General features: G+C 44.9%; 1 protein-coding gene across 1 annotated transcript in view; it reads left to right on the top strand.

The window, feature by feature from the left end:
* Positions 1-1,744: 1,744 nt before the first annotated feature.
* Positions 1,745-13,858, top strand: part of PDIA5 (protein disulfide isomerase family A member 5) — a 107,009-nt gene continuing 94,895 nt past the window's right edge. The window contains exons 1-2 of the mRNA XM_086615774.1: positions 1,745-1,949; positions 13,569-13,695. Of these exons, the coding sequence (XP_086471900.1) occupies positions 1,875-1,949; positions 13,569-13,695 (202 nt within the window). The 5' untranslated portion in view covers positions 1,745-1,874. The remainder of the gene's footprint in view (positions 1,950-13,568; positions 13,696-13,858) is intronic.

Below are 13,858 nucleotides of genomic sequence, written 5' to 3' on the forward strand. Positions count from 1 at the left end.
GTTTTCTACACAAAAGAGTAACAGGAGGATTCAAACAGTCTTTGAGGACCTGGATATCCAACTGAGATTAGAGGTCTGGATGAGTCAGGGTAGTCGTGTGCAGAAGCCTTGCAGCTCCAGGCTGATCTGAAAGTGAACAGCATCTGGAAGAGGTTGCCTATTCCTGGAGGTTTTGATAGCTTATTTGAAATGGGCTTCAGTTGGGGATCTGGAGCCTTTTCCTAGCAGGCTGATTCTTACAGATCAGGAAGCTGGCACCAGCAGTGGCAGTGACTGGCACAGCGCACCCCTCCATCCATTCCAGTGCAGTCAGTAAGGACTGTAAGTGAGAAGCGGCAGTGCAGACAGCGTATACTTTAGGGGTACATATATTTGATGCAAAGGATGTCTTGGTTTGGATCCTTCCACTGTAGAGTGAAAAGATTCCTGCCTTTTCCTTCCCTAAGTCCTTCTCCAGCCATGCATCCTTCCTCATCCCAAACTCCTTCTGATGGCTCCTGGGCTGTGCCTGGTGTACATTCACTGGCATTTTAGAGTGAGCTAAGGATTGCTAACCCCATTTTAAGGCAGGCTGGCTGAGGCCTTCTGCAAATGGGAAGCGAGGCATAGCACTGTGAAATGATTTGCTAAAGGTTATCCAGCTGCGACCGAGAAAAGCATGCGCTGGCTCTGCTGCAAAAGATGCCACAAAAGTGTAAATGTTAATAGTAATAACTTTCTCTATGTGTGTTTCTGCTTTGCAAAATTGTATCTCCACCAGGGGACTTGTTAATGTCAACAGCATTCAGTTTTCATGATCACCGCTTGAAGTGATCAGTCAGCTGTACGGATCTACAAATTGCTCCCTTGCAGTCAGCCTCTTAGTCTAATGCTCAGGCGACAGTCAGCTGTAAGGATCAGACTCAGGAAGATGCCTTTGATTTTCCTTTGATGTTTCTGAGCCAAGGAAGAATTTCACACGGCCACTGGGCGGTAGGTGAAGATCCCTTCTGTTTGTGGGAAGCCAATTATAACTCGGCTGACCTGCTTTGACATTAAGATTACTGGCAGGACATCTGGGATGTCCTTGCGAGGCAGAGCTGGCTCACTGGATGAGCCTAACCAGGGGCACAGACCGATTTGTTCATCTGGATGCAGGGATCGTTCAAATAGCATGATTACAATGGAGATTGCACAAATTGATCCTGGTCAGGCTCGGTGTGTTTATTTGCTTGCACTTGGCAATCGTTGCCGAGGTGCTAGGATAAAGCAGGGTTCTCCTTTAGGATTTAATGATAACAAGTGGGAACAACTTACAAGGAGAACAGGTCCTAGTTTCTAAACCTCTCTTCCAGTTAACTCTTTCACCCTTCCCGTGTTTTTTGTGCCCCTAATCGCCTCTTAGCTCAGATTCAAGACCAGCAAAAACTTTCAAAGACGCTCACAAAAAAGTACCAAGAACGAGGTTATTTGCCAGGAGGCCCTCCACACTAAGGTACACGCTGGGAGAGAGGTGGAGACACAGAAAACTACTCCAAGAGGAGAGGCCAGTGGGACATGAGAGAGGAAGAGCTGGAACTTTTTTCTCCGTAATCTCTGTTGAAACAAACGGGACGGAAGTTGCTTTTTAACTGTGATTGCTGGCAGCAGTTTGGGGCGTTTTGGGTTTGTTTTTCTTTTGCCGTGCGCTGGATCCCAGTGGGACCCGCACACGCTCTCCGGGAGGGGGACACGAGCATCCCCCGCCGCCCCGCGCCGCGGGCGGACTACAAGCCCCGTCATGCCGCCGCGCGGGCGGGCGGTAGCGGCGGAGCGCGCCTGCGCCGCCAGACGTGGCAGCAGCCCGCAGCGGCGGCGGCGGGTCCGGGAGCGGGTCCGGCTCGGCAGCGGCGGTGATGGCTGTGCCGGGGCAGGGCGCGGGGGCTGCGCGGCGCCGCGGGCGGCTCCCGCTGCTGCTGCTCGGCCTGGCGGTGAGTGGCGGCGGCCGCGCCCCGGGGCGGCGGGGGGCGGGCGCGGGGTGTCCCCCCTTCCCCGGGCCGGGGCGGGGGCTCTCGGCGCGGCGCGGCCGGCGGAGTTGAGCGAAAGTTGGGAGCGGGACGGGCCCCTTGGGCTGGGCGCGGCGGCCGTCCCCGCCGCCCGCGCCCGCCGCCGCTCCGGGCGGGCTCGGCACGGCACAGCCCGGCGTGGCTTGGTTCGGGCGGCTCTCCTCCCGGGTGGTTCCCAGCCCTCCGCCCGTGCGCTGCTTTCCTGCCTCCTTTTCTTTCTGTCTCCAAAAAAAACCACCATACAAACACCGAGAGGAAACCCACGCCGGCGTGCGGCGGCGTCTCCCCGCGCGGCTGCGGGCTGGAGCCCCCGGCTCGCTCCCGGCTGCCCCGGCCGGCCCCGGGGGCTCCGACCGTTCCCAAGTTTCGTGTGAAAATCGGTGCCGCGGCGGCAGAGGGCTTCCCTCGGCGGTGGCTCTGCCGCAGCGAAGCTGCCTCGCTCGGCTCGGTGCGCGGGCACGGGTGGCCGTGGGCAGCCCCGTCCTGCCGCCCCTGCGTCCCTCAAATGTGGCGCTCTCCATCTTAGTGCATTCCGGAGGATCTGGGGGTGTTTCATGGAACTGGCACTAAGTGGAACGCTTCTTACCTCAGGGACACTCCTAGACTTGCAGAAATATTTTAAAGTCTGATTATGATTTTTTTTTTTTATCCACAGAATTTAGCATAAATAGCTCAAAAGGTTAGCTAAGGCATCCTTTAAATCACTCCTTTATTTACTTTATTGGCATGAACTATGGTCCTTCCTTCTGCCTGGACAAACAGAGATAATAATTAATGAAAAATTACAGTAATTTTCTTACACGTGTGTGATCTGAAATGTATTTGGAAATACATGACCTAGGAGTGCTTATCTAATTCATACAAATCAAGTGTGGAATTGCTGATTGCCCTGTGCTTATTCTGTGCTTACATTGGAATTGCCATTGTGGGACAGAAAGCATCACCCCTGTCTGATGGCCTAGCTCTCAGCTCATTCAGGAGGAGGGAAAAGAATTGCCATGCATCCTGCCCAATTTTTGTTTTGTTCTAAGCTTGATCTAGAAGCACAGACCTCTGCTATCTGCAATTTATTTATTGATTTCAAGTGAAACTGAAGGCAGACAGAACTCTTCATAAAATGTTGGAGAGGTCTTAGTATGGCCTTTTTTTCCCCTGTGGCTCATCTTTAATATATACAGTGCTTTTCTCAATGATACTTGTGGCGGTGTATTCCTTGGATTAAGTATATATTGTGGACCAAGTGGAGTTACAAGTGGGCTGAATTTTCCCTTCATTTAAAATAACTAAACATGTGGAGTTATTTGTGGTACTTCCTTCATATCCACTGTGACTGTCAGACCTATCTTACTGTAACATTCATTTTATGTTAATGTAAGTATTTGGCTGTGATTTCTTTTTGTAGATTAAAAGATTTTTTTTTTTCCAGCTTTCTTCATGTGAATCTGATGTTCCTAAGTATTCTAGTTGCCCTTCTTTGGACCTTTTGTATTGCAGAGCTGGTGAGCTGGTGTCTTTGAGATTAGCAGAGTGGGCCTGCCGTTGCCAGTAAAATTATACGAAGCCATTATAATTTATCCACATTATTCTCTCTTCCCCTTCTTAATTTGCCCCAGCATTTTATTTGCTCTATGATGCTGCATGCTGAGCAGATGTCTTCATTGAGCTGTTGATTCAGCTAATTCTTTCCCCTTTGCTGTGTACAAGTAGTTTAAATTATTTCTTGCAATTTGCATTATCTTGTACTTGAAGGTGCGATTTTTCATCTTGAAATATGTAACTCGCTGTATGCCAGAATTAAAAAACTAGCCTACAGCTGTGACATTGCAAAACCTGCTTTTAAATTTTTCTTGAGTCAATGTTTGCAAAGTCAGTGAGGCTGTTAAATCAGGACGTCCTCAATGTGTAAAGTTAAAGCAAAGGTGATGGCAGCTGCTTGGTAGGACAGAGGTTAATGAGAACTTTGCCTTTCCTTCCAGCCCGTTCTTTTTCATGTACCTAAACTGTGATTTTTTTGTTTGTTTTTTTTCCTGGAAGTGCTGAGTGCTTGCGGTGCGCCTGGGACAGCAGCTAGAGTCATGCATGCATAGTGCTTCTGAAAAGCAGGACTCATTTTTAAAGCAGGACCTAAAATTGGAGGTGGCTTCTGAGACTTGAAATCCTTATCTCTATAAGACTTCCTGCATTTGTAAAAGGAAAACTGCAAAGCTGGATGAAGAAAACATTTCAGTTTCTTCTAATGGAAGATATTGTTATCTTCTGTGTCACTGTGAATATGTGACACACACGTGAGGAAGATGCTGCGGTGATCTTCGCCTGCTGTAAAGTTTTATTTCTTGAATGAGTGGGAGAGTCATAAAGAAGTTGTGGTTTAACTTTAGAGATACTTCCCTCTTTGATATGTCAAGTGGTTGACTATATTTCACGCTCAAAGGACTGAATTTACTGTTAAAGGTATGGGGAAGGAGTTTCACACCGAGGTAGATTTGCGTTTCCTCTGATGTACTGTCCTTTCCCTAGCAGAAGCCAGCCATTCCAACAGGATTATGCATCTGGGATGTGTTTGCTTTGCAAACACTGATGAATGTTACTTCAGGCCAATGTGGAAAAGGTCAGTTTGTCTACTGAGTCCTGGCTTAATGACAGGGAAACTGAGTCAGGAGAGTCTGACTGACTTACAGCCATTGGGAAGCAGGTGCCTTGACCTGGTGCCATTCAAACCCAGTGCCTTCAAAGGAAGGCTTAAGGAACATTTCAGGCTTCCAGTTCCTCAAGTCCCGGTAATGTCAGGGCAATGCGCCAGTGAGCACCAATACAAGCTTGTGAATCCAGGCCTGTGGGGAGTGCTTGGATGTGGCTCGCTCTTTGTGTTGCCGATAGCCCTGCAGCGTGGCAGCAGTGGCTTTGCCTCTGGGAAGTTTGCAGGGAGGGTGCGAGCGCTGCTGCCTCTCTGCAGTGCTCAGGTGCTGTTCCCTGTTGTGGCATTTGGGCTTGAATTTGGGAGTGCCTCTTCCCTTCCAGTCGCTGTTTATACTACAGGAGCTGCTTTGGGAAGTGTTTTGTCGCAGTCAGAGGGAGGATATTGCAGAGGCAGATCCCTTACTTACTATCCCCCCTGCCCTGTTCCTACTTCTCTGTTTCCTCTTCAAAATACGGATTTGTAGAACTTGTGAGGTGGACTGTGCTCTGTCTCCTCAGATGCCCTTCCCAAATCAAACCTTGGCTTTTGGGACTGGTTTTGTTACTCAGCTCTGTGCCTTATGGGGTGATGTTTTGAATCCGTTGGCTTTGGTGGCAAAGCTCCCATTACTTTGGAGGGGCTGGGATGTCGCCACAAGCATGATGTGGTCATCTGAAGTGGTGTTTCTGCCCAGGGGTGTGTTCATGACACTGTGAGCAATCAGTGATGGAAGAGGTACTTGTTCTGTTGTTGACCTTTTCTTTTGCTTTTGGGTGACACAGTTCCTTGAGTTCCCACATTTCAGTAAAATGCGGGTAATGAGACTCACCTTGCTTGAGTTGCATTTGGAGGCTGGTGAATGGAAAAACTCAATGCAGTTTGCTACCAGAGTCACAAACTAGCATTGCCTTAAATTTCTTGATGCGGACAGGGTCACTGTAGAAGTGAATTATGGTTTACCTTGATCATGCCACTATTTCAAGCTCGTGAATGGCAAAAAATTGTGATAGCAAAGCAGGTCTTAAGTTTTGGCACTTCACTTAGCTGAGTGTAGCTGGTAGCATTGGTGATGGGCACTGTGATTTGTGTGCTTGCGGGACACAGATAAAGCTAATCTCATTTGTGGCTGCCTTGATGATGTCCTGTCTGTTGCCTTTGAGTTTTCAGTCATATGGCATATTTGCTGGGTGACTGCAAATAAACTCTTTCTCTCCCCCTCCTCACTTTTTAGGAGATGACACACCATGAGTGTGTGGTTGTGTGCTGCTCTAGGATCAGCTGTGTACTGGCTTGCTCTGATGCTGCCTCCCTTTTGCCTCTTGCAGATCACTTCCCTTCTGCATGAATCTTACTCCACCTATTTTAAGCGTTGTCTCCGATCACCTGGCAGAAAAATGTGAGGATTAATTAGTTAATATTTGTGCAATGCTTTGAAGATAACAAGTGCCATATAAAGTGCTAAGGATTTTCAGGTGTCATTTTTCACCCTCTCTTCTTTATAAGTCCCATTAATAGTGTTTTTGTCTTCTTTTTATAGCCTCTCCTATGTGCTTCTCGAGTAGGTGATACTTCTTTAAACTTCTTCAAAGCTGAATTTTTAGTGGAGGATTATGTGGCATATGCTTTGCTCATGCCCTTAGCTTCTGAAGTCATCCAAACGTGCTCGTTCAGAAGTGGTATCTGAAACGTTATTTCATCAACAGCTTGTTTAATATATATTGCACCAATGCCTGGCTTGAAGAGAGTGTGAGCTTCGTGTTCATAATAAGGAGAAAGTTCTTTGTCAGCATTAGTAATTGACTCTATTACAGTCAGTTGTTAATTAGTAAATAGTTGCACAGGTTTTCCTTCACTAAGCGTTTGAAAAACAGTGATAAACCATACAATTAATTGGCTACACAGAGTCCTTAAGAACAACCTTTAGTATAGACTATTATGCCTGTAGCTTATGTTCCTTAAAACCCAGTGTTTAAGAACAATGTGAACGGTAGAGTCTAGTCAAATCTTGACGTCTCCATGGTATTTTTTTCTATCTTCTATATTTGGAAAGTGAACATAGCAAGCGCCACGTTAGGTGGAATGCCTTATTTGTAGCATTCTTCAGCCTAAGTTAAAGAATACCAAGACACTTGTGTCAAAATTTTAATTTGCCTTCCTTCATGAACAAAAGAAGATATGACACTTGCCTCTTGCAGATATGACCCAACTACAATAAAATGTCAGGAGTGCTTAGATTTTTTTTTTTATTCCTTGAGTGGCTTGAGGTGAGAGTTAATGGATCTGGGTTATATACAAAGTAAGAATGTGTTCTTCCATGGAGCTCATGGGAAATGGACAACACCAAGAAGCGTCCAGTGGAAGTGTCTGTAAATGTACCTTCGTCAGGCAAAACCGTGGTTTACCAATGCTGTCAGTCTTCCGATGCAGTTGTGGATCTTCGCATGTGTCTGCTGGAGCTCTCCTCGCCTGGCCATCCCATGCTGCTGTAGGCACTGGAGTCACCTCTCCCCACTGAGCCTGTAGATGGCTTTTCGGATCGGACGCGGATAACGTGCTGCAGCCTCTGTGCTGGGTGTTCTCAGAAGGTCACAGTTTGGGAATCCCTGCAGATGTGGTTGGGAGAAAATGGTTTTGCAGTCCCAGCGGGATTGCAGGGGCTGCCTCAGTTGTGACCCCTGAAGTCTGAGACCCGAGTGCTACCCTTTCTCTTCCCCCCTCATTCAAATAATAAATTCTTAGCAGGCTTCCTTGACGTACCTTTGAGTAACAGAGATAACCCGTCTCCCCTCATCTGATTTGATTAAAATGTTTCTACAGCCATTTGGATATTAATCATGAATGAAAACAGGGGACTGTCCTACTTATCACTATCCATCTTGGAAGGCATTTGTTACAAATGGCTCAGTGATCAAAGCAGCACAACCCTGAATGTAAATAGCAGCAGAGGGAGGGCCTGTGAGTGAAAAGCAAGCAATTATTACACAAGGTCAAGAGTGGTTTGTATGAGGAACACAGAAGATAAAACATCTGCAGTCAAACTGTGATTCTTGTAAACAAGGGGGCTTTGGATTTGAACATCTTGTATTTTTAAGCAAGAACAAATTGGGGGGAAGGGAGCAACAGAGCAAGATCTGTTTCTCTCTTGTGCTTGCCTGGAGGTGACTTAGACCTGGTATTTTCAGTACATGCACGCTGCCTGCGCCCCAGGACCTGACTGTGCCACTGGCTGGTCTGCACATTTACAAACCACCATCACTGCAGTTCGGAGATGTTCCTTCAGATCCACCTTCCGAAGTTAAGCACATGCTCTGCAACATTTTGGGAACTGTGTAGCAAAGGGAAGGTGAGGTCTGGTCTTGTTCTTGGGATTTCTTGCCTGTTCCCCCTACCTCCATTTTAATGTAGCAGAGGAGACCATTATTTAAAATGTGAACTACTCCCCTCCTAAAGAAATTAATTATGAAGTTAAATTCAGTCATGTCTGTAACTGCTTGGAATTTTGAGGCAGGTTTGCTCTTCAGCTAGATACCCATAAAACGCCTTGTCAGACACAATCTGTTCCATAAGTACAGGGTCGCTCATTGATCATATTTACAGTGGGTTGAATGCTGTTGTCCCGAAATGAGAATGACATCAGTGGGCGGTTAAGATAAGGCAGAAATCAAAGTCAATGTCATGCTGAAAAATGGGCTTTTGAAATTGTGGTCGAGTGTAAGACTGTGTCCCTGCCAAGCAGCAGTTGTACTGGAATCTGTGTTGTTCATGTCAGCCCCAGCTATTCTCGGTGAATAGTGTGCAAATTGTCTATCTAATTATACATGTAAGTGTTAGTGTGTGCATAAAAATTGTGCGTTGACATATGGATTCAGGCACTTAAGCACTGTTTCAGCCGCATAACCATTTATATTTTTTTATGCATAATTTGTGTCCAGGGAAATATATTTTTTTCATGATCTTGAGCTGGAAATAGGAAAAACAGGAAATAGTTTTTCTGTCCACTGTGCATTGCTACTCCTCTGACGGTTCCTCCTTATTTAATTTTGTTTTGTATTTCAGTGTTTTTAAAACCATATGTTTTCGTTCCCCTTGATTTAAAATAAATAACACACAGCTTATCCTTAGCAAAAGACCATGCTGTCACAAAGCTTTTGTGGGGAGCAACTCATAAATTGAAGTGAGTTCTGTGGGAACAGCAGTTAAGCATTTATCAAATTTAATTTGAATAATAAATGTAAAATATTAAAATACACTCTTGTGGCTGCTTGAAAGATATTGCCTTTTTTCATTCTGAAATGAGATTCAGAGAAGAGTGAAAACTTGCGAAATAAACTCTGCTTTTGCAGATCCATGATAATTTTGAGAAAACACGGCCTGAGGGATGACCACATTTTTCAATAGTGTCAGTCCTGGAAGTATAATTAGCAAATAGCTGTTTGCCTGTAACTCTCTTTGCCTCTGGGTTTCTGAAAGCTCAGATGTTTCTTGGGTACCAATTCTAAGGGACTGGGGTTGTGGAGTGTTTCACTGCTCTTTAACACTTTCATGTGTTTGGCAGCGCTGCAAGGAGTTGCTGGAGAGTAGGGGTGGAGGGGAAAGGAAAGCTTTTTGACTGATCAGACTTCTTCCACCTAGCTTGCAAGATTATATATTTAAATACATGCTTTGATTTGAAGAGCAGAGGCAGAGCTGGAGCACGTGTTTTTGTACCTTGTACTCAAATAGCAGTGTCTCACAGTGGTCTCGAATTGACTGTCTTGAGGGTTTGGGTTCACTTACGTTTTACTTGAGAATCCTTCATGCATCTTAGATCAGACACTACAGTCACATGGCTGATGTGCGACCTACACCGTAAAAAATTCTGTGAAAATAAATTCAGATTGAGATCTTGAGCTGGGGAAAATCTTCAGACTAGAAGTGCTACCAGATTTGCATTTCATAGTCTGCCATGTGTAGTATGTCTTTTTCTGAATGTCTCCACCAAAGTTTTCTGCATCCGAGGACATCAGGTGACTGTTGTGTTGGTTCTAGCTCACCGAGCCAGCCACGGGTGAGGACCCGTTATGGTAGGCACTGTGCAAACACGGCATGAAATAAAATAGATCTTCACCTCGGCTTGATTGCAATTTCTTGTCAGCATAACTGTCACAGGGAGGGGTGGCACAGATGTTGCATGTATTGGTCCTGGTATGCCTTCTACTTAAACGAGCTCCAAGGTAGGAGCTTCTTGAGGAATGTATTTGGAGTGTTTCTTAGCTTTTCAGTGGTAGTTGTGAATAGATTTTAAAGCTTTAGGATGCTCAAGTGACAAGAGAGTTTAGCTTGTTTCTTATTTATAGAGTTCCATATGTGTGAATGTAGCACTTCCTGACGCGTATGAGAAGAGGCTTCCTGCACAGGAGGGACTGTCACCTTTCTTGACCTCTTCTTTTTTTAATATGAGCTCATCTCCTCTTGTGCCCTGGATTTAAACAAGAAGCAGTATGCTCGATCGGGCAGAGCCGGGCTGATGAGCTCTCCTGCAAAACGTCTGGAGTAAATCTACCTGAGTCATATCTCACAATTAGAGTCATACGGCACAGTACATGCAAATGAGCCTCATCTTTGCTGCTGCTTTGCCTGTGTGCTCTGCAGGAATATGAGCCTGGCCTTCCATGAAGAAGAGCAGTGTGTAACTGCTTCTGTAGGATTCTCTTTTCACGTCCTCTTAGTTTCGTGCTGTTGCCAGTGTAAGTAGCTCTAGCCCTGGTGAGGCTGTAGGTGCCGGTACGGTCATCAGCATTGGCTCTGGAGCAGGGCAAAGCAGTCCCGTGGCTGGGACTGGCATCAGGCGCAAATGACTGCTCAGCATTGCATACCTTCAACAGAGCTGGTAGCAAAGGCAGAGGTTCTTTGGGAGGTTTGACAAAAACTCAGCTTCTCATTTATTGGTGGGTAGAGTCTTCATTAATTTCAGCAGGAGGAAGCTGGAGAGCATGGAACTACTTAGTTCTTATCAGTTTGCAAACACCATGTAGTGCAAATGCTTATTGGGAGGTGGTGAACTTTTCAGCTCAGCTGATAACCTTCCAGTATTGCTGCGGCTGCCTTAGATGTGCGGATGGGGTGTTTCTGTCCAACCTGATGCCTTCAGCTTGGACCTTTTTGGTTTTACAAGCAGGAAAGGCTGCAACATTAATCTTAATTAAAGGGAGATGATGATTTATTCGGCAGCGCTGACTGGTGCGCTTGTATGCACAATGCCATTCCCAGTGGATTTTGGTATAAACCAAAAGGTTGGGTTGGAGAGAGCTGCTGTAGAAAAAGTGCAGGGAAATGAGTAACATGCGATTGATTTGATACCTGGGAAGGAGTTGGGCAAAGTAGCAGTGGATGTATGCAATGCAACGTGATTCTCCCTTTAAGCGCCTGCTGTTCCACCAGCGCAGTGAGTTTTCTGTTAGTGGCAACACCAACAGGGCGGTAGTTAAAGCCGTCACGGTTTCCATAATCCAATTTTTCAAGAGATTTATAGCTCTGCCATACTAAGAGGAAGAAAAATTCAATGCAATTGGCTAAACAGCCTTTCCATCTGGAAAAGACATCAAATACGTGTACTTTCGAGCTGTCAGTAGGACTGTACGGGTGCTTTAAACTAAGTTCATCATACCATTTGGTGTCACACTGAAAGTGGCCTTTATGGCTTTTTTAGTCCAATTATTTCTTTTTGACAGTGAGTTCATAGACTAGAATATCCTTAATTGAGTCCGGTTTTCTAAACCAAAGAGGCAGTCTGTAGTTTCACTTTTTCTCTCTTTGTTCAGCCTTAGTTTCAGTAAAGTTTAGTCTTCTGTAACTCAAGACATAAATAAAACTTTAGGACACTGGGATAGTTACAAAAAAATGAGGTGAAAGGAAAAGTTTTTAAAAAATACTTAGGATTAAAGAGATCTGCTCATAAGTCAATGTTAGATGAATCCCTTCTGTACAGCCTCTGATTGCGATGAGTTTTGAGCAGGAATTTGCATGTCTATGTCACCTCACTTAGCACAACTATATTTGTCTACTTTGATTGACAACACCATGTATTTATCTCAGAAAATAACACAAATGATTCACATACATCAGCCTGAAGTAGGAAGGCTGAGCTCCTGACATCTGGATTTAGAAGAATGCCAGTCTGTCGGTCAAATTAAAGCATCAAGGACGTTTATGCTGAAGGTAGGGGCTGACTTGCAAATGTGCCTTTTCCCTTCTCACAGTTAGACCATCTGGTCAGCTGGGCTTGGGGGTGGGAGTCCTGCCTGCAAAGTGAGATGACTTCTTCGCTCTAAGCCTGTGCGGCCTGTCGTGTTTTTATGTTTTATGTTATAGGAGTATCTTCTAGTAACTTTAAATTCCTGAACATGTCCTGGGGTTGTTTTGAGAATGGCCCCCGTTTCAGTTCAGCTTCTTCCCTCTACCTCGTGCATCCCAAAACTCCCCCTCCCCTTTCCACATGTAAAAACTTCTGGTGCTTATAAAGTATGTTTCATAGGTGCAGGTTTTGTTTCTGTGCCTCAATGACGTGGTGTTTGCAAATAGCTGAATTTGTAATGAGGTGTAGTGCCTGGGGCAGCATGTTCTGACTTTGATTGGCGTAGTGCCTTGTTTTGAATGCTGCAATCTGTAATACAAGGGATGCAAGAACAGCCTCTTACTTCTTCACATCCACCCTGCACAAATTTTCTAGCCCAGTTGGAATGAGACACGATAAAAATTAGTTCTGTAATTGAGAAAATGCTGAACCTCTTGTGTGCGTTAGGCAAATGAGCTAAAGCTTTTAGCCAAGCAATTAAGTGTTAAAGTTTTACTGTAAGGTGAATGTAAACTAGAGAATGTCTCCAGCTGAACTTCCCATAATCATTCCGTTACAGTGCAGTAACCATTCAGTATAGTGCAGAAGGGAGGCAGCATAGCATGATGGATAAGATGATGATTATTATTGAAGATTATTGCAGTACAAATGAGCAGTGAAGGCTCCAGCTGAGGTTACAGTCGTATTTTGATAGGAGTTTTACTTTATGGTAGAATAAAAGACAGACTTTGCTCTGGAGTGGTCATAATTTAAATAGACCAAAAGATGCAACAACAACAAAAATATTTCTTTGCATAGACACAGAAGTGAGATGCAGAGAGATTAAATGCTGTGCCTTCTATGTGGCCAGTGCAAGCCAAACTTAGTCTTGTGGCAAAGGCACTGGTGTGTGTGTGAGATACGGTATGGCCAGTGGGAAATAGAAGCCCTGTTTCACTTCAGAAGGGCGAGTGAGAGAGGGTTGTGGTTAGTGCCATAATGTGGATGCTGGATTACTTGCAAATTTTGTTTTCATTTCCTTCATCTGCTCTGTGTCAGCGTGGGTTAGTTATTTTAGCTGTAGGGTTCTCACTGTCTTCTGTGGGATATCAAAGTATTCAATTGAGTTTGCAACGTATTCTGAGATCTAGGGACAGGAGTACTCTCAAAGCGGTAATTTGCTGCTTCTCTTGTTACAGGATCTTAAATTTCCGTAAGAAGCTTTATCTGATTATCTGACTAGGGAATAAGATTTTAAAGGGGATGTCTTCTTAACTAAAACCATATTTCTTGATGTTGTGTTTATCTCATCTTTCCACTTAAGGGTGCTTGCCGGGAGTGGTATTGGTCCACTTTCAATAAGCCATGTGTATGACTTTTTAATTTTTTTTTTTGCTTTTACTGATCAAATCGATATGATAGTTTATTTAAGGCAGTGTGTCTCAAGATTGTGCAGAAAGGTCAAGGCAATTTCAAAAGCAGTTTGTCTTTGTATTTTGTTTCTCAGCATGGAAGCTGTTACTAATGTTTCTGGCTTTGTGTTGTGTTTCTGTAGGCATTCTTTCCGGCATTTGTGTACTCGTTGAAGGTGTCTCCACTCATAGAAAAAATAAGTGATCACAAGGATTTTAAGAAGCTCCTCAGGACGCGGAATAACATACTAGTGCTGTATTCCAAATCTGGTAAGTCATTCCCCCGCTTTTTTTTTTTTTTTTGATGTTATGGCTCTTTGTGCCCAGCAAGGTGTGTGCATTTGGACATCTGTGTGCATGTTCGGTTACTTGTGTACATGCTCAGATGACAAAGCTCTTCGCCCTTACTCGCTCTCTGTCCACTGTTGCCTTA

The sequence above is a fragment of the Tauraco erythrolophus genome, chromosome 8 (assembly GCF_009769465.1).
Source record: "Tauraco erythrolophus isolate bTauEry1 chromosome 8, bTauEry1.pri, whole genome shotgun sequence".
Taxonomy (NCBI): Eukaryota; Metazoa; Chordata; class Aves; order Musophagiformes; family Musophagidae; genus Tauraco; species Tauraco erythrolophus.